Source organism: Fringilla coelebs, assembly GCF_963513975.1.
Source record: "Fringilla coelebs genome assembly, chromosome: 15".
In the NCBI taxonomy this organism is placed as follows: domain Eukaryota; kingdom Metazoa; phylum Chordata; class Aves; order Passeriformes; family Fringillidae; genus Fringilla; species Fringilla coelebs.
Genome location: NC_140041.1, coordinates 11099883 through 11122792, shown reverse-complemented (window position 1 = coordinate 11122792; position 22910 = coordinate 11099883). Strand labels below are relative to the sequence as shown.

Below are 22910 nucleotides of genomic sequence, written 5' to 3'. Positions count from 1 at the left end.
ATAAAAATAATAATTGTTATTTACTAAAAATGTATGAAGTGGAGGGACTTGAGAATGGTCTCCTGCCAACTCAGAACAGTGGCTAAAGAAATTTTTTAGAGGGCTGGGATTTTTGGATTGGGGATTCTATACAGAGTCTGGTAATTGATTCATTGTCTCATGCTGCTGACATGCAGCAGAAGCTGATGCAAGGTTTGGCCCTCACTCTTGGGAGTCTCTAACACAAATGGATTTTTGGCTGAAGAGACTGGGAAAACATCTGGGCTTGCTCTTTCCTTAGGCAGCATGCAGAGAGGGGATATTCCAGGCTTTTACCCTTCTCCTCCACAGAGTGGGAAATTTCCTTCTCCCAAGCTTGGGACTGCTCCTACAGCCAGGCAGGTGCCAGCTGCTGCTTCAGCCTGTGCCTCAGCTCTAAGTCAAGCTGTGTGGGCAGCTGCTTTGCCCATCCCAGCCTGGCAGCAGGTCCTGCATGGCTGGAGGGTCCCGGGGGAGCGGCAGCAGCTGCTCGGGGTCTGCAGCGGGCACGGCAGGACTGGAAACAGATGTGGCCTTTAAATAGAGATATTGCTGTCTTGGATTAAAGCCTTTTCCCCTTCTCTGAAATTAGGAATCAGAGCCAATGGAAGGTGCCAGAATCGGATTTTTTTCAAAAAAAATAGTTATTTTTAGAGTAGGCACAGCAGGGAAGCATCAGTGTTTGCCTGACTCAGAGGTGGGTGCCAGCACTGAGGAAGCAGCTCATTCCTAGTGCATATTCCTAGTGCACATTCGCCTTACCTTCCTTTAGACTTGCTCACTGTCCTCCTGACCTCTAGCTGGGTGTGTCCCAGCCCTGTAACCCATTCTGCAGCTCAGCCTTTGAGCAGAAGAGGTTAATGAAAAGCCTGTTTGTCAGCTAAACATTTGCTTTATCCTCCTTCCACACTCATTTACAGTTAAAAAAATCTCACAACAACCCAGTTTCTACTTTAAAGGCCTCATGGCCAAAGTTAAAATGTTTGTTTGCTTATTTATTTTAATTTTAAAATACTTAAAGGCTCTGCAGTAGTTGTTCTCCTCAGCATTTGCTGTGGTTTGATTACACTGCTCCCTGTTGAGTTGCTTAAATCCTCATTGCAGTGTCCTGAATTCCAAACAGTTCAGCAGGAACTTTGTTGGCACAGGAAATGAGGCTGGTGCTTTACTGCATTTTAAAAGTATATAGTTTAGCCTAAGAGGAAGAAACCCCTTTCTGCTCTGCATCTCCTCCATGGCAGGAAGTGTCTGCCAAGGCCTCCTGCAAGTACATTTACCAGCAACAATTGGGGACTGAAAGATGGTGCCCTCATTTTTGGTTGATTTTGTCAAATTAGTGACCTTGGACCAAACAAAATGGTTTCTTGGGGAGTGATGGGCGGCATGGAAAGAAAGAAATAATTATCTGTGCAAATTGGCCTGACCATTTGGTGACCCTGGAAGGAAGCTGAAACCAAGGGTGCTTGCCTGGCATGCTGGAAGGAAGGGCCAGGGATGCCTCTGGGGGAAGCACAGGACAGATGGGGTCTCTGCTCAGCCCCCTGAGTAACTGGGCAGTGAGGGAGCTTGGGCAGTGTTGCCTGCAGACGTGGTTTATGTGTCAGAATTTAATTCTGTCTCTGTGGGGAAGCTCCACTGCAGTGATCCAGATCCTGCTGTGCAGCATCCGAGACTGCATCAGCCCCTCTTCCTGCCTTGCTGGGTGTTTCAGGAAGCCTTTCCCACTGCTGGTGACATTTTTAGGCCTTTCTTTTGTGAGTGAGGCTCCCAGTTACATAAGCACATGCATATTCATCCAGGAGCCCGCATAGGAGGCTTCTCCTGCGCCAGGGCTCTGCCCATGGGGCTGTTTGTGAGCACTTTGTCACGGGCTCCAGCTCTGGATGCTTATCTCAACCAGCTGGATCTGGAAGTAAAACTAGATTTTGGTTCAGACCAGAAGCCCAGTGTGCCCTTGTTCCCCAGCTGGAGTATCTGAGTATTTTTAGCAGGGAAATGCAGGCAGTGCAGAGGCTCCATGGCTGCAGGCAGGGCTTGCCCTGTGTGAGTTGGGAACTTGTCCTCAAGACTTTGTGGTTTCTGGGGGCTGGTGGAGCTGGTGCAGTGATTAAATATGAGTGTAGTGACTTTACTGTGTGGCCAGGCTCCTGGAGGAGGGAGATCTCTGTTATCAGGAGTAATTGTTGTGGCTGATTTAATGAATAATGTCCAGTGCAAATGTCAGCAGGCTCATTAAATTTCCTGGCTGCCTTCCAGTGCTAATGTCCAAGAGGTATATGATTGTTCTGGACATGCACTTAGCTCTGGGAGTGATACAGCACATCTAGATGGGAGGCTGCTTGTTAACATGCATGGTCAGCTCAGCTCTTTGCTGCAGTGCTGCTTGTGCTCTGTGCAGCCACAGCTGCTTCATCTGTTTGATAGAGATCTTGCACCCCCTTCCTCTGATGCTCTACAATCACTATGCTGCTGATTTTGGGTGGGTGACTCTGCAAGGAAGTTGTCTCTTCCCTATTTAATTGTGCTTTATCTGTGTAGGTCTTTGAAGCAGTTATCTCTTGGATAAATTATGAGAAGGAATCTCGCTTGGAGCACATGGCTAAGCTGATGGAGCATGTTCGCCTGCCCCTTCTGCCCAGAGATTACCTGGTGCAGGTCAGTCTGCAAAGGAGTCATCAATGCTTGCACTTAAGCTGCTGGTTGCTCCTTAATCAGTGGCTTGGCTGTTTGTGTCTGAGATGGGTAATTTGGACTGTTGCTGAGTCTGTATGCAGAAGAATAAAAGCAAAAACTGAGTGGACTCTGAAATCAATGTGGGCTTCAGAAACCTTCTTGAAAATGCTCTGCCAGGCAATGCTGAGAGTAGAGCTGCTGTCCCTCTAGGGGAAACATTGATAAGTGAATATCTTGTGATTTTTCACCCTGAAAATACTGAAGTGGTGGTGCTACAAGATCGTGCAGCTTTTTTCTGTCATGCACAGGCAAAACATCATAATGGAAACACATAATGTGTGATAATTTTGGTTTAAGATGTGTGCTGTGCATACATATGGGTTTGTGTGGCTGGCAGGGGAGGCACTCTCTGGCTCAGTCTGACTTGGAGATTGTTCTTCATAAATGAATTCCTGGCATCTGGGCCTAGATAATGAGCTGAGAATTCCCAGAGAAGGGGTTGGCATTTGGGCTCTTTGACTACTATGCTTTTATCATATGTCTAAAAAAATCAATACAATTGGTATAAAATTGGTATTCACAAGATGAACCCATCATGGTTTTGCTTTTCTTTCATCTGTATCTTCTAATGGAATAAAAGATACTGCCTCTCCTTAAACATTCTGACTCAGATAAAAGAAATCACTTACTTTGTATCCAGGCTCCTGGTGAATTCTCCTCTGCTGCATCAAGTGTTTTGCAGAGGGTGATTAAATACTCACTTCTTGTGAGTGATCTTGGGAAAAGGTGAGAAACTTGGATGCTACTGCATGTGCTTCTTCTGTGTTTGTCTCCTCCATTTTATTTTAATGTTGGTACATTTGAAGGGAAATTCCAGGTTAAATGTTCTTTCCACGAAGCTCCTTGTGACCTGTGCCAGTGTAAATGATCTTTGTTGTGTGTGCATGTTCTCAGACAGTCGAAGAAGAAGCTTTAATCAAGAATAACAACACCTGTAAAGACTTCCTTATTGAAGCCATGAAATATCATTTGCTTCCTCTGGATCAAAGACAACTAATAAAGAATCCCAGGACAAAGCCAAGGACCCCCGTTAGCTTGCCAAAGGTAAGCTGAGCTTGTCACTTCGTGTCACCTCACCCCTGTTCCTGGTGGCATTTTCAGTCCTTTGAGATCCAGAACTTGCTGTGTTACTTTTTACTGACTCCGTGGTCGTGCTTGGAAGTGTTTTACTCCCTCTTCTGGCATTGCTTGTGCCCAGCAAGGAAACATAATTAAGTTGAATAAGCTTAGATAAACCCTTAGGGGAAGGAGTATCTCTGCTCTTGAGAGGTTTTGTCAGCCACAAGTGGCTGCTGGAGTGCTGGGAGGGCTGCCTGAGGTGCTGCTGCCTGCAAAGGGTGTCCTGGAGCCCCGCTGAGGAGGGTCACAGTAGGTGTCTCTTCCTTTCCTGTATCCATAATCAGAAGCCAGGAAAGCAGGAAACAGCAGCACCCAGCCCTGTGGGCAGGAAGTCTGAAGTGAATTTCAATGGACTCAAAGCAGCAACTGAATAAATAATCCTTGTTACTCCCCACGTTTATCCTGCAGGCGTGGGATGCTCCAGCCACCACTTTATTAGTGAAGAAAAAACGACCACAGGAGCTTTTCTCTGTGCCCAGAGATAAACAGTTTGGCACAATGGCTCTCAGCAGACTGCCACTGAAGGTGCTAGTAAGCATTTGGAGATTCCAGGACATCAAAACCACAGACTATAAGTTATTTTTCCAAGCGCAGACTATAATGAGGTTGCTTTGTGGGATGGTGTATGAGATCTGTGCTGTTCCTGATATTTGGATCCTGGATGCTGCCCTTTGAGAAGCTGTGGTTTTGCAGCATGTGGCAGTGTCCTTTCTGCCTGCTGTTGCTGAGATGAAGTTGGTAGAGCACAGCTTTGGGGCTATCATGAAGGGCTGACATGGCCCTTGTTCAAGGACTAAAGTTGTTAAGGATAAAAGGAACAGCAAATCAATGAGTTCAGAAGTTCTCAACATCTTTTATAGCATGACCTATGAGTACAAACCCAAATCCTTCTGCAGGTCTCTCCTCCCTTCTTTTGAACTGTGAAGAAAGGGAAGGAGGTGATGATCTTTCAGCAATCCTGTTACTGAGGAACTTTCATCTGGCCTGCTGGTGCTGCTGATGAGGGATTATTGTCCGCTGGGAAATCCCTTAATTCTGTAATCCTGTGGAGCCCTGCGGCTTCCATGGGAGACTGTTACACAACTAGTAGTCAGGCTGTTAATTTAGACTTAATTTGGTTCCTAATATCATGTTCTCATCTTTGTAGATCAAACAGGCCACTATTTCCATGCTCTTCAAATTCTTTAAATTGCTGTCTAGCTCCCTGCTTTTAAAGCAACCTTGCTTGGAGTCGAGTTTGCTATCTGAGTGACCCAAGTGATAATCTTATCCCCTCAGCTACTCCCAGCCGCCTTGCAGTGGCTAAAGCCAGTTTTCCAACTACTCTTTATCAATATTTGAAGCCACATTATCTTGTTTCTAGCTCCTTTGCCTTGTAAACATCAGATTGCCTTGGGTGGTGTTTGTCCCACTGATTTGCTGTAGTGAGGGGAGCCCATCCCCTCTTGATGGCTGTGGAGGGTTGAATGAAGTGTGTGCTGAACAAAGTGCAGATCCAGCTGCTTGCCAGTGCAGGTGTTTTGGGGGCTGGCTGCCTGTGCAGGTGTTGGTTTGCAGTGCCCAGCTGGGGTTCAGAGCCATGGGCACCCTTGAATGCAGAGCTGCAGGCTCCTAGCACCCGTATCCATGGGAATTTGTCTTCTGGCAGCCAACAGGGCAGATTTGGGAAGGACCACACTACATGCTGCCCAGATCTTCTGTTCTTCTCACTTTCCCACCAATTTCCACCCCTTGCTGTTGCTGATAGTGGAGTCTGGGGCTGGATGAACCCTTAGCCTGACCCATCAGAGTGGTTCTTCCCCTCCTGAGGTTGCCCTTGACCACCTTGACATAGCTCTTCCCTACCTGTAAGGAATTCAGGGTTTAATTCCTGCATTTCCTTCAGTACCTGTGGCAGCCAAAAGCCTTAATGAAGCTGACAAATCACATCCTTCAACAGCCCAGACCCCCCAGGTTGTGCCAGCTCTGGTGACTTCCCTGAGTGTCACCTTCCCTGCAGGTGGCACCGCAGCTGTCACGTTTTATTTGCTGAGTGGCATTGATTATTTTTAGCACCACCATGGAGATAATGACTAAACAGTGGGCTGCCAGTGGGAATTATGCTGGAATCTGCTTCACTTAAAAATACTTTTGCAGTGAGTCTTGGGTATGCTGTGGTGCCAAAAGGTTTTCTATTTTGAGGGGAAATTGGGCAAGTTGCCCACCTTGGACACAGTGAGGAAGGGTAAATGGGGTGGCATTTATCTTTCATTAAATTGGAGAGAAATTTAGCATGCATTCAATTGGAGAGAAATTTTTCCCCCTTGAAATATAATTGCCTGAAATAAATGTCCCTGCAGAGGCTTCTAGCTGACCTTCAGCACGTTTTGGCAGCTGCTCTTGATTGGGTTGTGCTGATGGTTTCTCTGTAGAGAGCAGCTGCCCAGGGTCATGTCTGAGGTTTTCTAGCTCTTCTCTTCCCCCTGCAGGTGATGATTGTGGTGGGTGGGCAAGCACCCAAAGCCATTCGCAGTGTGGAGTGCTATGATTTTGAGGAGGAGCGGTGGGATCAGGTTGCTGAGCTTCCCTCACGGAGATGCAGAGCAGGTAAAGGGAACTTTTGCTGCAACCTTCTTTGTTTCCCTAATGCACCTCTTCAGCACTGGATGGATGTCCTTAGTCCTCCTTTTAGCTTCCTCTGTGTTCCTGGCCTCCAGCAGCTCTTTCTTTTTGCCATGCTTTCTTCTTTCCCTACAGACATCTTTCCCTCCTTGTTCAGGTGGATGTCCTGCTCTCTAGCGGGGTTGCTCCTGCCTGTCAGCCCTCCCACTGTCTCCCCTTCGTCATCTATCTCTCTTGGCTGTTCCTCCATCAGTGTTTCCTCTCCTCCTCCCCCGTTGCTGTCTTAGCAGCCCACAGAGGTCCAGTTTTCCTTGCTGGTTTCCTAGTGAAAATCAAAGGAGCTGAGTCAGTCCCTCTTGGTGCGGAGGAGCGGGTGACGGAGAGCCGATCTTTAAGTTGGGAATGTTCCTCCGAAAACATCTGACAGGGTTGCGAATGTGGCTCACCATTTGGTGTTCCCTCTGGCTCACAGAATTACTCACTCAGGTGTGAGCTCCATCTGTGCCTTATGCTGCCATGTGCGTTTCCCCTCCCACGCGACACGCGCGTTTTACCACGCTCGACCTCAACTCCGCTAACCCGCGGAACACCCCAAAGCCTCGCCCGCGTTCTGCTCTCCCCTGGCGGGCCAGCAGGACCTGGGGCAGCTCCAGAGAGCTTGCTGTGAGCCCTTCTCCCCTTTCCTCAGGCGTGGTGTTCATGGCCGGCAGCGTCTACGCCGTGGGGGGCTTCAACGGCTCGCTGCGGGTGCGCACGGTGGACGTGTACGACGGCGCCAAGGACCAGTGGACGTCCATCGCCAGCATGCAGGAGCGGCGCAGCACGCTGGGCGCCGCCGTGCTCAACGACCTGCTCTACGCCGTGGGAGGCTTTGATGGCAGCACTGGTAGGTGGCTGGGCGAACACCAGGCACTGCCTGACCTGGCCAGAGGGCTCTCGGAGGCCCTGCGGAGATTGCGGAGCTTTAGAGCGGTTCCTGTGCCCTTCCCCATGGGTTCCGTAGAGAGGGGGCCAGAAATGGGGATTGGTGTTTGTTGTAGCTGCCCACGTGCATGTTCTGACCCATCAGGAATTGCAGAGCATCTCACCGTTATTATTTTCTTTCTCACCCTCATTATTTTCTTTTCCTTATTGTTTTCTTTATTTCTCTGCAATTAAATAAAATTATTTTATTGCAGAGAATCTCACCCTTTATTATTTTCTTTCTTCTTATTATTTTTAGAACTGTGATACAGCCTCATTCTCTGTATGATTGTGCTTTTTCTGGGCTGAAAAAGGATTTTTCCTTGTTTCAGTTAAATTTTTCATAGCAACATGAATAAAATACTAGCAAGGAATCTTACAGGGATTTGTCTTGGCATAGCTGCATGTTTAGATTCACACCTCTGCCTCTGCTGTAAAGCTCTGCCACTTGGTTAAGCCCTGAACTAACTCCTGCAGCAGGGTCTGGGGGAATTTTTAAACCTTTGCATGGATGTTTTTGTAACACTTGAAAGGATGTGGGGCTTTTGGGCTTGGAATTTGGACCCTGCTCACCTTGGTGGCCTCAGCACACTGGAGAGGCAGCAGTCCTGGGCTGGGGTGATGGGGTAACAGTTTTCCCAGCCACTGAAGAAGTGGCACTGACATATGCTGGTCCCAGCCTGAAAGGCAAGGGGTTAGGAAGTGGGATTGCAGGAGCATGGTGGGAATGACGGGCTTGGGAGGAGGTGGAAGGCAGATGAAAGTGCAACACCAATCTTTTTCTCTTCTCTTTTTTTTTAATTAGAAAACCTGTGTATCCCCTTTTTAACTAGGTCTGGCATCAGTTGAGGCCTATAGCTATAAAACCAATGAGTGGTTTTTTGTGGCTCCCATGAACACAAGAAGAAGCAGTGTTGGAGTTGGAGTTGTGGAGGGTAAGAAAATGAGCAGCCATTTCCATCAAGCAAATGTTACTTGTCAAACAGAAGCCTGAATGGTTAAGTGCAGCAGGAGGGAATGGCAAGAGCTGTTCCCTACCCCAGTTGGGAAAGATTGATTTTATATGACGTAATTGCTGCAACTTTTTCCATTCTCCTCTTTATCTTGGTGGAAAATCATATGTAGCTTTCCAAGAGCCTCAGACCTGTATCAGACTAGCCCATGCCTCCTGTGAATGCAATCAGGTGTGTGCAGGTTTCTTTGAATGCCAATTCTGCTGGGCTGGTTCTGGCTGGTGAAAGCCAGCACTGCTGTGCAGTGGATGCTGCTGCTGCTGGCAGACGCTGCGTGGATGGAATGCCCATCACGGAAAATCTGCTCAGCCGGAGAAACAGGAACAGAGTTTGTCCCACAGCCCCAAGCTGGTGGTTTGGCAGGAATACTAAAACCTGTGTTTATTGACATCAGGCAGAGCTCTGCTGAGGTTCCTGAATGAGCAGGGGCTGATGATAGCAAAGGCTGTGGCAGCTCAGAGAGAGGTCTGGCAGGATGGTGGCAGCTGCTGGCACCTCTGGGTCAGCACCAAACTTGAGGCAGCTGGAACTGAGCAGCTTGGTTTGGACTCAGGAGAATGAAAAGTTTCAGCAGGAACCATTTCTTCTTTACAAAATCTATTCTGAAGCAAGTGAAAGGCTTTATTTGAACTTGTCTTTAGTGTGGCATAGCACTTTCCTGTTAGTGCAGTGCAGAGCAGCTTTGGCACAAGCCTCATTATAAACCATATAAGCTATGCTTTACAGTGCTTTGGTTGGACCTGTTTGAGTGGGAAGTACATGGAATATGGTAGTGTACATGAAATCTGTTTATGTGAGAAGAACAAGGGAGATAAAGTCAGAATAATAGTGGTCATTACATTTGCATATTTAAGAAGCACCTCCTTCAAAATTGGCCCATGCTTGGGAAGTGCTGGGCTGCTGTCAGTCATTGGAATTTATTCAAGTGGCTTGAATGCACAAAAGTATTAAATATGGACCTGAGAGATGCATTTCTATGGACAGATTTTCTACTGGATGCTGATGAAACCCTTTTCCTTTACTTATTTTGAAAACACAAGTAAGTGTTGCATATGTTGGAGTCCATGATAAAAATAATAAGGGCATGTGATGAGCACAAGAGCTGATCATACTGGTGTAGGGAACAAGCTGCAGCCTGCAGTTAATCCACAGGGTTCATCTGAATGTGACAAAAATTGATCTGATGATCAATTATATACTGAAAATACCTAATAATCTGTGTCAGCCAGGGAAATTGATCGTCTTGCTTGGATTGGCACTCTTGCCTGATTCACTGATAAATACCAGGCAGGACCAACAGCACAAATAAGAGTTTGAAATGTTCCTAGAGACAGGAAGGTGCAGAAGGAGGCCATGAGTGGGCCTGAGGGGGAAAGAAAAGAGCCAGCTTGTTCTTGGAGCCTTGGAAACATCCAGAAACAGGAGGATGCAAAAGCCTAAGGCTGAAGATAACTGTTGGCAGGAGTCTTGTGCATGCAAAGAATTGCACAGCTCATATATGGCCAGGCTCTGCTGTCATTGATTGAGAATTGGTATAATTTCTAGGTTTTGTACAAAAATTTAGGTTAGAATTTTTCTACATATTAGTTGAGCTTTTTTAATTGTTGTTCATTGTAGCATCTAGGAGACCTGGACTTGAACCAGAATGCCTTGTGCTGGCTGCTTTAGTAAGAAGAATTCTTCTCTCCCCAGAGAATTAACTGCCTAAATGCAAAACAAGCTGATAGATGATACAGGGAGACAAGGGGAGAGGATCAGTCAGGCTGGGAACAGAGGACACAGTGGAGCATCAGCCCTGTTTCATGTATGATGCAGTCCCATGATATCTGATGGTGCCTCTCTGGTCTCAGTAAGTGTGTGTGTGTGTCAGCTTTCAGTGAGTTGAGGCAGGGAGGGCTGGATACCCCAGGAGACCCTCACACCTCAGTGTGTCCTGTGCTGTCATCACTGGGCACGAGGGACCAGCTGCTCACAGCATCTCTGGGTTTCATTTCACCCAAGTTCTACAAAGTCATGTCTGGGTTTCTTTGCAGGTATTATATAATTATAAGAAGCTATTTTGTATTTATTGCTCATGTGGTGCTGTAATTAATGTGCAGAGACACTTTGAGCACACCTGAAGGGGGGGAACGCTCCATCAACAGAACACACCTTGATAATCCCTCTTCTCCTGGGCCAACAAGTAATTTGGAAAACCCTCTGGGCTGTTTTCTTCTGATTAAGCTATTGTGGAGTATCCTTGCGTTGCTGGCAGTTTAACAGCCTTACAAAAAATCACTCCTGTCTGTGAGCCCACTCCAGATGCCTTTGCTTGGCTTTTCCTCAGACATCCCAGCAGGTTTATGTGGTATTTGTGAGGTGCCCCCGATGATGGAAGGAAGGAATCTGACTCCATGTTCTTAGAAGGCTAAGTTATTATTTTATGATATATTATATTAAAGACTGCTATACTAAAACCATACTAAAGAGTAGAGAAAGGATACAGACAGAAGGCTGCAAAGAATGATAATGAAAACTCGTGACTCTCTCTTCCAGTCCCGACACAGCTGGCTGTGATTGGTCATTAAGTAAAAACAATTCACATGAAACCAATCAAGCAACCACCTGTTGGATAAACAATCTCCACACCACATTCCAAGCAGCAAAACACACGAGAAGCATATGAGATAATATTGTTTTCAATTTTCTCTGAGGCTTCTCAGCTTCCCAGGAGAAGAAATCCTGGCGAAGGGATTTTCTAGAAAATATGACAGTGACAGGTTTAGGCGTGTCCCCCAGAGCCACCTGAGGCTGTGCCTGTGGGTGAGCCTGGCTGTGTAAGAGCCTGAATGAGAGATGTGGGACTCCAGGCAGCTTCTCAAAATGCAGTTTATTCCATCCAAGATGTTACAGCAGTCCAGGGTCGTGGGTGACAGATCCTGTGCCCACAGCTGTCAGCTCCAGCTGCAGGCAGGCCTGGAGACCCTTTGGTTACATTGCATTATATTCTTTTCTTTGCTGAGCATCTTAATACAGAAGAACCAATCTATACCTTAACTTTTAGCCTATCATAACTACTGTAATTGCCATATTCATGTTACTATTCTCCAATCACTAAAAGTCAGTACATTACAATTTAAGCTAGAAGTTGTTTTTCAGTTTTCTTGCAGTGGAAAATTCTGAGACCTTTTTATTACTTGCACTGTTTCATTTGCTGACTTGTTTGCCTGTGCTCTATTTCTGCTTGGTAAAAACATCTTCTTGTTTGAGGTGGGTTTATCCTTTGCTCTAAGCCATAAAAACCCCTTCTAACTAACACACCCTTTGCCTCCTCGGTTTATCCAATAAGACTGGCTCAGCAATTCCTTTCTTCTACATCAAAACCCGCTTTCATTTCTATTTCTTCTTGACATTCTACATTCAAAAATCTCTCTGCTAAGCCTGTGAGCCTTCCCTGCCAGGCTTCCACCCTTGCCAGCCGGGCTGTGTGTGTTGCAGGGAAGCTGTACGCCGTGGGCGGCTACGACGGCGCGTCGCGGCAGTGCCTGAGCACGGTGGAGCAGTACAACCCCGCCACCAACGAGTGGACCTACGTGGCTGACATGAGCACGCGGCGCAGCGGGGCAGGTACAGCTCAGCACCGTGCACTTCACAGGCAGCCCCGGCACGGGAGGAGATGGGAATGCTGACTCCGTGCTTCGGAAGGCTGATTTATTCTTTTATGATGTGGATTATATTAAAAGAAAATTATTTAGTAAAACCACGCTTGTGGCGGTGTTCGCAGGGGTCCCAGGATGAGGGAAGGGACGAGAATGTGGGCTCTATGTTTCAGAAGGCTTGGTTTATTATTTTATGATATATATTGTATTAAAACTATACTAAAAGAATAGAAGAAAGGATTTCATCTGGAGGCTAGCTAAGAATAGAAAAAGAATGGTAACAAAGGCTTGTGTCTGACCGAGAGAGTCTGGACAGCTGGACTGTGATTGGCCATTAATTAGAAAAAACCACATGAGACAATTAACAGATCCACCTATCACCTTTTACATTTTGTTCCTGAGGTTTCTCAGCTTCTCAGGAGAAAAAATCCCAAGGAAAGGATTTTTCAGAAAATATCATGGCTACATACACTAGAAGAATGGAAGAAAGGATTTCATCAGAAGGGTTGAAAGGAATAGAAAGGAATGATATTAAAATCTTGTGACTGACCAGAGAGTCCGAGACAGCTGGACCTTGATTGGCCATTAATTAAAAACAACCACATGAGACCAATCAAAGATGCGCCTGTTGCATTGCACAGCAGAAGATAATTATTGTTTACATTTCATTTCTGAGGCCTCTCAGCTTCTCAGGAGAAAAGATCCTAGCAAAATGATTTTTCATAAAATATGTCCGTGACACACCACCTGCTCTGCTCACACACAGGGAGGGAAAAGTGGGATTTGCCATTGCTGGGCTTGCAAGTGCAACCTCTTATGTGCTCTGCTTCCTGTGAGGGGTGAAAATGTAACGGCTTGGAATCTCTGAGCAGCTCTCATGGCTTGTTATATTGCCCTAAATAGTTATTTCGTTGTTTGCACTGGGTGTTTTGGTAGTTTGCACTGTTTACCTCAAGGTCTTCCCCCTTTTTCCCCCGCTAAGCGTTAGCCCTGGTGGTCTTTTCTCGGTCAGTCCTTCCCCACGCCCCTCCCCACTTGTATCCCTTTGCTTGTGGCCCTCCTCCTGTGCCCCCCATTCCCTGGGTATAAAAGCCTCCTGCCATGAGCCGTCTTTTCCATGTGGGTCTTCCCATCTGGTGGTTCTCAAGACAATAAACAGAGGCCATCCATTCCCACATGGAGAAGAGCGCTTCCGATCTTCTGCTCTCGTCCCTGTAAGACCGTACGGGCTGGGGTCCATAGTTAGCCAGAGTGGGCCCCAAACAGCCCACCCAGACATGGTCTGACAGTGGCTTTGACAAAATCTGCCAGACTGAGATTGATTTCTGGATCAATGAAATAATGCTCGGTGTCTCTAAGTAGCCTTGCTAGCAGATGCATCTCACTTGTGAGCGAGGAGTTCTCTTTCCAAATCGCCAGCTGCAGGCACAGCTGGGCATGGGCAAGCCAAGCTGCACCTCCCTCTCCCCTGTCATTGTAGGGTTTCAGAGGAATTTTCATTTTGGATCTTCCTGCAAGCGCCCAGTGGGTGCTTTGCAACGCAAACCTCATCTGCACATTGGGTGATGTGTAGGATAACAAAATTCATCTCAGATTGTCCCTGCTTAGGTAGTTTTTAGTTGATTTTTTTTTTTTTTGTTGGCAAGATATGGTGATCTGGAGGATTAGAGGAAGGAACCTGTTGTAAAACAATTGGATTCTAGTCTTGATGGTTTCTAATTTCCTACACGATCTTGGGACAGGTAGTAATTTGTCTTCTCTGTGATTGTTCAACTCTGAAAGGGAGAAGAGCTCTTATCCACTGCATTTAAAATCATTTTCAGATGAATAGGAATTTGTCACTGTTGGTCTTAATGCTCAGTGTGTGCCATAGGTCCTCCCTGATATTAAATTGTGTAGGAACCCACAGGCAAGCCTGGGGGCTGCTCTTTGGGGCTGAAATGACCCTGCAGGTCAAGCTGTGGTGGGAGTTCCCTTTTGAGCTGGGCAGGCTGAGGCTGCTCTCTGCGGTGTCTCTCTCTCCTCACATCAGTATCTTTTCTGTAGCTCCAGGTGAGGTAAACATGGACACACTGTTGGTTTGAGTTCTGTGGAAGAGGTTTGTAGTATCTGCTTGTTGCTTAAACCTAGTCCAGTGCAGCCTTCCAGGAGAGCAGAATGAGTATCTCCTATTGTTGGCAGTGTGTTGAAACAGCAGGAATTTTGTGGCTGTGGTGAAATGGATTTTAGTGAGTTGTCTTTGTTGGAAACACTCTGCTCTGAGTGCTGCTTTGCAAGTGTTTCTCCATGGAGCAAGTCCTTTGTAGGAATGCTCATACTCCTCTGCTAAACTTTGCAGTTTTCCGTTCCCCACCTGAAAGCTGAGCTCCTCAGGCTCTGGTTGTCCCACAGAGGCCCCTCCAGCAGGGATGGAGAGGACTGCCCAGTGCCCCTGGCTGCAGCAGTGCTGCAGCACAGTCTGCTGTGCAGCTCCAGCAATGGCACGGTGCTCTGCACTGCTGTCCCCTGCTGACATCTAGTGGGGCGGATGGCACGTGTCCCCAAGTCCCTGGAGGCACTGGGGCTGTGCAGGTGCTGCCCAGCTTTTGTAGAATCATACATTTTTTTAGATTGGAAAAGACATTTAAGATCATCAGGTCCCACTGTTAACCCAGCACTGCCCCATTCTCTGCTAAACCACGTCCCCAGGTGCCACTTCTGCACATTTGCTGAACACTGCCAGGGTTTGCTGGACCAGCTGTGTGGTTCACTTCTGCTGGCAGGGATGTCCTGTCCCTGCATGCCCTGTCTCACTGCACAAGGATGCAGTTTCATGGGAAAAAGCTTGAGTGTTTCCAACTCTTTTGCTCTCTTACTTGCTAAATTAGTTTACTCATTAAGTTATTTCTTATGAGTATAAAATTTCCACTAACAGCTGAATATAGCCAAATGCCAAGGTGCTGCACAGCCAGGCTGCTGGGCTCAGATGCACTTAAGTGACTTTCCATTTCCCAGTGAACTGGGAGACAGCTGCTACAGCTCAGGAGCCAGGACACACATGTGGATGTGTTCTGCTCTTCCCAAGTCCTGAGTGTGTTGGAGTACTTCAACCACACCAAGGATGTAGTGCAGTAAGGTGGATATTTATGGCAGTTAGAGATTAATTGTATGTTTGCCAGAGGTGAACCATGAATCCCAGTGTTGTATTAGGATTTCATCGCCTCTTGGTACAGTGAGAGATGGCTGGCCCAAAACCAAACCCAGCAGTGGCAAGCTAAGATAATTTGGAGAGGGGAGAGGTGACAGTGGTAGGTCTGTGTACCTGTCCCCAGATGGGGGTGCTCCTGATGGAGCTGCAGAGCCTCAGTGTGCCTGTTCTCTGGCTCAGCAGCTGTTCCTGCCCTCTCCTTTCCTGACCAGGAGAGATCCTTGCACATGGAGCAAGTAAAAGACCTGTTGCTATCAGACTGGCAGGGCCCCTCTCCTCCCTGCACAGTGGTTAATGCCCATGGTTGAAATGATGTGATTCAGATCTGTTTCTGTTTTACTAACATCCCACCTTGTTAATTTTAATAGAGGCCTTTGAACCTATTAACGAAGATATGTTGCTGGAAGTTTTAACTCTCGCGGATTGGTGAACATTTTAATTAACTAATTTACTTAATATTAGGCAGAAGTAGCTTTAAGATCCCTGTCATTCCCAGAGATTTGGCCAGGGGCCTCCAAAAATGTCTGAGAAGGTGGCATTGGAGGCACCTTGTCTGTGCCAAGTGCTGCCAGGTTTTGGGGTGGGAGTGGGAGGAGAGGAATCAAGTGGCAGCTTGATGAGCTGCAAGTTGTTGAGGAGAAGAACATCATCCAAGGGATGAAGTCCTGTGGCACAATGGCAGCAGGAAAAACAAAAGTAAAAGTCTTGAAAGGGGGAATCAGGCTAAAAGCAGAGGGTCCCATGGCAGAAAATATCAGGTAGATGGAAACAAGGTGGGGTGGGAGGCAGAGAGCAAGTCAGTGCAAAGAGATGGAATAAAGGCAGAGGAGTGTCATGGGACTAGACTGCTGGTCTTGGGTAGCCTGACAGCTTCCTAAGAGGGGACATGTGCCAGGTGTTACTGTGCAGGTTGCTGCAGTGCCACAGGGTGGGCGGGTGCAGAGCTGGCCATGTGCCTGCTGATCTCAATGCACATGTGCCCCATGCTTTGGGAAGTGCCTTGGAGAGGCCAAGGCCGTGCCCAGTAGCAGAAGCAGGGATGTGCAGCCCTGTCCCTGGGCTCTGGCTGACCTGGCTGTGCTTGGCAGGTGTTGGTGTGCTCAGTGGGCTGCTCTACGCCACCGGGGGCCACGACGGGCCCTTGGTGAGGAAGAGTGTGGAAGTCTACGACCCAGGGACAAACACCTGGAAGCAAGTAGCAGACATGAATATGTGCAGAAGAAATGCAGGTAACCATGAGAAGCCTTTCTGGCTCAGTTGTCTGTGTGTGGCTTTTTAATGCAATTGGTGTGCTCGTGGTGTATGTGATCAGCGTTGTAAAAGATAAAAATGGGAGTTGAGGGATCTGTTTGGGGATGAATTGGAATTTGGCAGCAGCATGCTGTGGGGGATGAGTTAGCTCGTGTCTCACCATCTGTGCTCTGCTTTGAGGGGTGTGTGCTGTGAATGGTCTCCTCTACGTGGTGGGAGGCGATGATGGTTCCTGCAACTTGGCCTCGGTGGAGTACTACAACCCCAGCACAGACAAGTGGACGTTGTTGCCAACCAGCATGAGCACAGGGAGGAGTTATGCAGGTAAACGGGCAGTGGGAGAGAGGGCAGCAGTGGGGTCATCCCTAAACTTGAGGGCTATGCCCCCTAAAGCTTTAATTGTACTTTTTTTTGTATGTTTTGCGTTGATTTCAGTAGAAGGAGCTTTCACAGAGGTGGTAGACACCTCCCTCGTTGCTGGCCTTTGGCTTTGCAGGATGATTGTAGCCACGTGGCAAGCCAGGAGCTGCTCCTGCCATAACTGTGTCTGTCTGTTCTTACAACAGGTGTGGCTGTGATTCACAAACCCTTGTGACACACGATCAAGCCAATGTGAGGAGCAGAAGTGAAGTGGATCCAGCTAGGTGGAGTTGGGAAGATGACCGACCTCTGACTTGACCCATCTCATTGCTGTTCATGTCTTAGCATGACAAGTGATACGTTGCAAGCATCATCCACTCTGCAGTGGATTGCATAGCCAAGTGAAAATCCCTCTGGGGACATGTTCCATGCTAGACACGAGGTGTTGCTTGTTATCTGTGGTGCAATCAGCTGTTCTTCTCGATGGCATGTGTCCTGAGATAAACACTGTGCTTGGACTGCAGGCACGGGATTTTTTGTGTGAAACAAAACTGCTACGTTTGGGCATGTGAGTAAAAACAAACGTTTCTGGATTTCTTCCCTACTGATGCTCCGTGCACATTGTTGAACTACTTACTCACTGTGCCTGGAGGGTGGACTTCAATACTGGCAGGGGAAACTTCTGAGTTCCAGCAGAGAAAAACAGCAGAAATGGACTGGAACAGGGTGGTCTGGCTCGAGTGTGACGCTGTCTCAGCCATACGTTTGTACGTGCCACTGGACTGCTGTATGTACCCCTGAAATGCTTGTGGAAATAAACACCATGTGGTTTTTCTACTTGCCATGGATGCTGTGTGCTGTGCGTGACGGGACCTGCTGGGCAGTGCCTTCCCTGGGGCTGAGCTCTCGGCACCTGAGCCACACACAACTGCCCAGCCCCACACAACACATGCTGCTCCCACGGGGTTTGTTGCTCCTGTGAAACAAATGTTGCTTGAATAGAAAATGTTCCCAACCCACACGTTTCTGAAAGCTTCAGTTCTAGCTCTGTCCAGCATCTCAATGCCATTTCATAATAGAGCATTTAGATGTTAAAAAAACCTTATGGTGCCATTAATGTAGAGACATTCCATGCAGCGAGAGCCCTCTGTCACCCAAGCAGGGATTAATGAGCCAAGTAAAATACCTGCAGTGTTTTAATGCTTCCAGAGCAGGGAGATTAACTAATCACTGTCACTGGAATTGCTATTTTAGTCTTGCCCTTACTAAAAGCATTCCTCTATTAGTATGAAGAACTCATAAGATTATTCAAAACAGACAAATCTAGATCCAGATGTACGGGACTTGTCTTGCTTATATACCAAATTCTTAAAGTTTTCAGTTTAAGAAGGCGTTTGACTTTAAAATACCTTTTTGTGTCTCCCTGTGAGTTCTGACATGCTTCTGCATACAGAGGTGAGCTCCCAGAAACTCCCCAGCTAAAGGGGGCTAGTGAAGAAAAATATTTTTTCTACTCTTTTGATTGTTTGTTTGGGTTTGGTTTTTTTCTGTTCTCCCCTTGTAGATCAGCTGAGGTTTTTTGTTGTAGGCAGCTGTCCAGAGTTGTTATGCTGGTTTCTGTCTCCATAGATCTGCTCTGTGTGACCTTTGACAGTAGAAAAGAAAAATACTTAAAAATTTATTTCAGAGGGATCCAGGCTGCATCACCTTGTGCTGCTTTTGTAGAGGAGTGGGTTTCTTCTATAAATATGTGTTCTTTGGAGTTTGAGTTGACACAGTCCTTGTAGGATGGGTGCCTGTTCACTGTGGGGAAACAGCCCCTGCCTGTGTTGTGTCACTGCCCTGCAGAGGGGCTGGCATTCCCTCCATGGGGAATCTGAGGTAGCTCCCACTCCTCTTTGGATATTCTTGCTTTCACAAACAAGGGCAAACTGTCTAAAGAAAGGGCATTACTACTCTTTATGTCTACCCTTCCACTGTATGTGAGCTCAGAGGTCTTGAAAATAGTAATTAAGAAAAAAAAAAAATAGTCTTTTCCATAATACCCTTTAAACCTTTTGCTTTGAGTTTTACAGTCTGCAGTGAAATGTGCCAAGACCATAGTGTGACGTGCTGCTCTCCTGTCAGGTGTTGCTTGCTGTAAAAGCCATTGAGGCTGTAGGAATGTACCCTGGTAGGAATGTACACCCATGAGGAATGTACATCCCAGCAGGAATGTACCCAGTAGGAATGTTTCCCTGACTGCAGCTGCCTTTCAGGATCAGAGTCCTGAGATGCACCTTTATGGTGGCATAAGGAAGGTGATGAGGCCTCAGCTGGGACAGGCTCAAATTCACTGGCCCAAAAGGGGGTTCCCTTCCATGCAGCCTGGGAATAAAGGATAAAATGGGTCAGACAAAGCATTTCAGTCCAAGGTAGCACCTCTAGGCAGAGGTGACTGGACAAGGATGTGGGCACACGTGGCCCTTGTTAGGTCTGGTACAGACATAAAGCTAAATAAACTCCTCTATAAGCTACTGTACAGCCCAACTGCAGCTCAACAGTTGGGAACAGTTCCCAGCCAACATTCTCACACCTCTGGCTTCACTGGAGTAAAGGCAAACATTATCCAGAGACTATGAGTTTGTGTGGGCTGGAGATAAAAATTGGTAGGTACTGCTAGAGAGGTGCAAGGTTGCAATTTGCTGTGTTTGTCAGGTGGGAAAAGTGGGTATACCTGGAGGTGGGATAATTTTGTGTCCTGCTATCCGTCTGTTCATAGACCTTCCTTACTGGTAAGGAAAACAGACTCTGGTGGTTCTCTGCTCTTGTAAAATGGCATTTCTGCCCAGTGCTGGCCCAGAGCTGGATGCTGGACAGGGCTAGGACTGGCCCTTGCCAGGGATGAGTGATGCTGCTCCCAGCCCAGCCAGTGCTCCTCGTGCTGTTTCCTCCCTTCCTTCCCAAACGTTGCAGTGTTATGCAAGTCAAGTGACCTCGTTTTCCAGCTATGCAATACAAACAACATGTGATGAACCAGCTGTGCCCCTCACCCCCAAAATGCTTTGGAATTTGTCTTTGATGTGTGGTTTTGTGTTTGTATTGTTCATTTTGAGCACCTGAGCCAGACCCTTTACAGACTGCCTTTTTCTAGGACTGAAAACGTAGCATTAGTACTAACAAATTTTATTGTAAATATTTTTATAAGACGATTTAAAATAATTTTTGGATCGCTTTTTATGGTCTTCAATGACATTTCTGGATCTAATTCGTGCACTCCAGTGTGGTTTTTGCCGGCTGTGGTGTAGGTGTGACTCTGTATGTTCTCTGCACAAGAAATGCCATGTTGTAAGAAAGATCTGGGATAGCTGTTGTGTTGGTTTTAATGTTAGAAGGACAGCACTGGGCTCCACATTATGAGATAAATTCAAACCCATTACCTCAGTCACCAGTAGGCCCTTAGATTATTGGTTATTTTACAATGGTTCCAATACCCTGATTTAATTTCCTTGTGCCCTGAGTTTGGTTCCTGGGTAGTTTGGGGGTCAAGCTGTCACTTGGTGGTTCTGTTTCTTGGCTCCTGCATGAGCTGCTTGAAGACAGAGGTACTCTGCCCACAGCAGTCTGGGCACAACCCCCAAGGATGCCAAAATCAGACAGATTACTGCAGGAGTTTTTACTAAAAGCTTTACAGACCAAACATTAACCTCCTCTTCATGTTGGTCCTTTGTGAATATGAACACTTTCCTCAGCTCCTTCTGTTGTAATCTCTTTTTGGGGTCACCCTGTGCCTGACCCCTTGTGGGACTCTGGCCCTGGGTTTCCTAGAGGGGGCTTTGCTGCTGCAGAAAAGCCCCCCAGGATGAGCCCCAGCCCCAAGAGCATCATGTGTGCTGCACACCCTGCTGGGCTTGCAGTGCAGGGCAGATTTGCCTCGAGCAAGCTGTTGTTCAAACAGGTCTGAATGAAGTCCATCTTTTCCATTGGTGCCTAATAGATAAATTGGGGGTGTTTAAAATCAATTTTCAGTTCATTCAGTTTATCCAAAGTGTCTTTTATAGATGTGTACAACAAGTAATTACCATAAATACACTTGGCAGCGTTTGCCTGTCACCACCATGAAAGCTCAATACTCTTCTCTGGTTTACATTGTTTGGAGACCAAAATCCTTAACAGGTGTGGTGCCTGTTCCTCAGGCCAGTGATGGCTCAACAGATGAATGCTGTTCATCAAGCTACTGTGATGGTTCAACAGATGAATGCAGCTTGGTCTTAGCCTTTGGGATTCATTATTCATATATTGTCAAAGCAGTTGCCCCCTTTGCCCACATCATGCCCAAAAATCACTTTCATGTGAGCATTGTCGCTCAAGGCTGCAGTTTTTGGGAGTGTGCTAGATATTATGGTCTGAATATGGGCTCATCCACTTTTTTTCATCTGCCCTTATCTCTGTTTATGGGTTTATAAATTATTTTCCTTTTCAGTGACAATAAATAAATAAATATTGATAATTATAATTTGTATATTTTATGTATAAAGACCCTCAAGGGTAATGAATGATTGTGAAGTAATTTACCTGGGTGTGAAATTTTTTGGTTTTGTAAACCAGACTACTTTTGTTCAGTAGCTGACAGTATACTCTAACAAGCTGGTTGACTGTTTAAGCTCATTTTTTAAATTAAAGATTTTTTTTGCATGAGTGTGGAGGACAAAGGACTTTGCAAAGTAATTCTCTTGACAACTGTCTTGTCCAGTGTGACAAACAACTCAAGAGACATTCTTCACTGACATATTTCTATTATGAAAGAAAATCACACTGTAGTTCCCCATCATTTAATTTGAATAAAAACTGGACTAATGAAACTTTTCTGGGTCTGTTTTGGCTTTGTTGGCTCCTGACAACGAGGAGCAATCTCATCCCTCCACGTGGCTTTATTTGTCCCCTCTGCAATCACAGCAGGTGCCAGTCCTGGGGTCACTCTGCCCCTTGCTGTGGGCTGGTGGCACTCACACGTGCTGATGCTGAGATGCTGCCCTGATGCCAGGCTCTGATGCTGTCCTAGACTCTGCTCTGCTCCTTTTCCAAGGCAAGTTAAAAGCATTTCTCTTGGGGGTGGGGAAGCCCTTGGTCCAGGGCATGGTTGGCAGATGACAGAAAATGCAAAAAAAAGGGAGTTTAGCATCTAGGGCTCAATATTTCTTAATAACACCATAAAGTAACACATTAGCCAAGCCACCCAACTCATTTTGCCTTATGCTCACAAAACATCTCACTGAGCTCTTCGGTTTTCCAGAAATGCTCCTTGTGCCTCCCTCATCTGTTAATACCAATGTACAACATCAAATTCACCATGTGGGATCCTGAAATTTAATTACCTGATACACAGATAATGAATGACATATTGTGGGTTGCTCTTTGCAGCTGGGGGACTTTGCAATTATTCCTGATTTCATTTCAAAATTACTTTTCTCTTGCGCAGCTGGCTCCTTTTTATTCGTGTTTAAAATGATGAATCTATGAACCTGCAGCTAAAGAAAAACCTAGGCAATCCAGGGAGAAATCTCACCACCTTGATTTTGCTGCCTGATTTTTTTCCCCTGCTATTATTGTTTCTTTTTGCATCTTATATTTTCACCTTTGGGCATGTTTTCCACCCTACATTTCACCCTTGACAGGGCAGAAACTGTCTGGCAGTAGCTGCCACCTTGCCTCATTCACCTCAGAAGGGTCAGGGTTAGGGTTTGGCAGTGAGCAGAGAGGAAAGGAAAGAAACCAGGGGGAAAGCTCACCCAGTGGGTTTCAAGGTCAGAAAAGCAGCTGCTCTCTTTGCTGTGGGGTGTCACACAGGCTGGAATGACCCAGGGTGAGATGTGCCTCCTCTGCAGCAGAAATGTTCTGTGATTTGGTGCCTGAGTCATCTGGAACTGGAATCAAAGGTGGGGAGGAACTCAGCTACAGAAACTCCAACAGCTGATCAAAGATGACCCTGCCCATTTGTGAATAAATAAGGAATTCCAAAGAGGAATTCCCTGTGTCCCTGAGCTGCAC

The 22910-nt window shown here is 46.6% G+C and overlaps 1 protein-coding gene across 4 annotated transcripts in view; it reads left to right on the top strand.

Moving 5' to 3' along the window:
- KLHL3 (kelch like family member 3) overlaps positions 1-18435 on the top strand; it is a 45993-nt gene extending 27558 nt beyond the window's left edge. For 3 of the 4 annotated variants that reach the window (XM_084215670.1, XM_084215671.1, XM_084215673.1), the window contains 9 exons: positions 2557-2673; positions 3646-3795; positions 6339-6456; positions 7160-7357; positions 8268-8369; positions 11925-12053; positions 16361-16501; positions 16704-16847; positions 17090-18435. In XM_084215670.1, coding sequence (XP_084071796.1) covers positions 2557-2673; positions 3646-3795; positions 6339-6456; positions 7160-7357; positions 8268-8369; positions 11925-12053; positions 16361-16501; positions 16704-16847; positions 17090-17118 — 1128 coding nt within the window. In that variant the 3' untranslated portion in view covers positions 17119-18435. The remainder of the gene's footprint in view (positions 1-2556; positions 2674-3645; positions 3796-6338; positions 6457-7159; positions 7358-8267; positions 8370-11924; positions 12054-16360; positions 16502-16703; positions 16848-17089) is intronic. The other variant, XM_084215672.1, reaches the window with a different exon arrangement.
- Positions 18436-22910: the final 4475 nt, after the last annotated feature.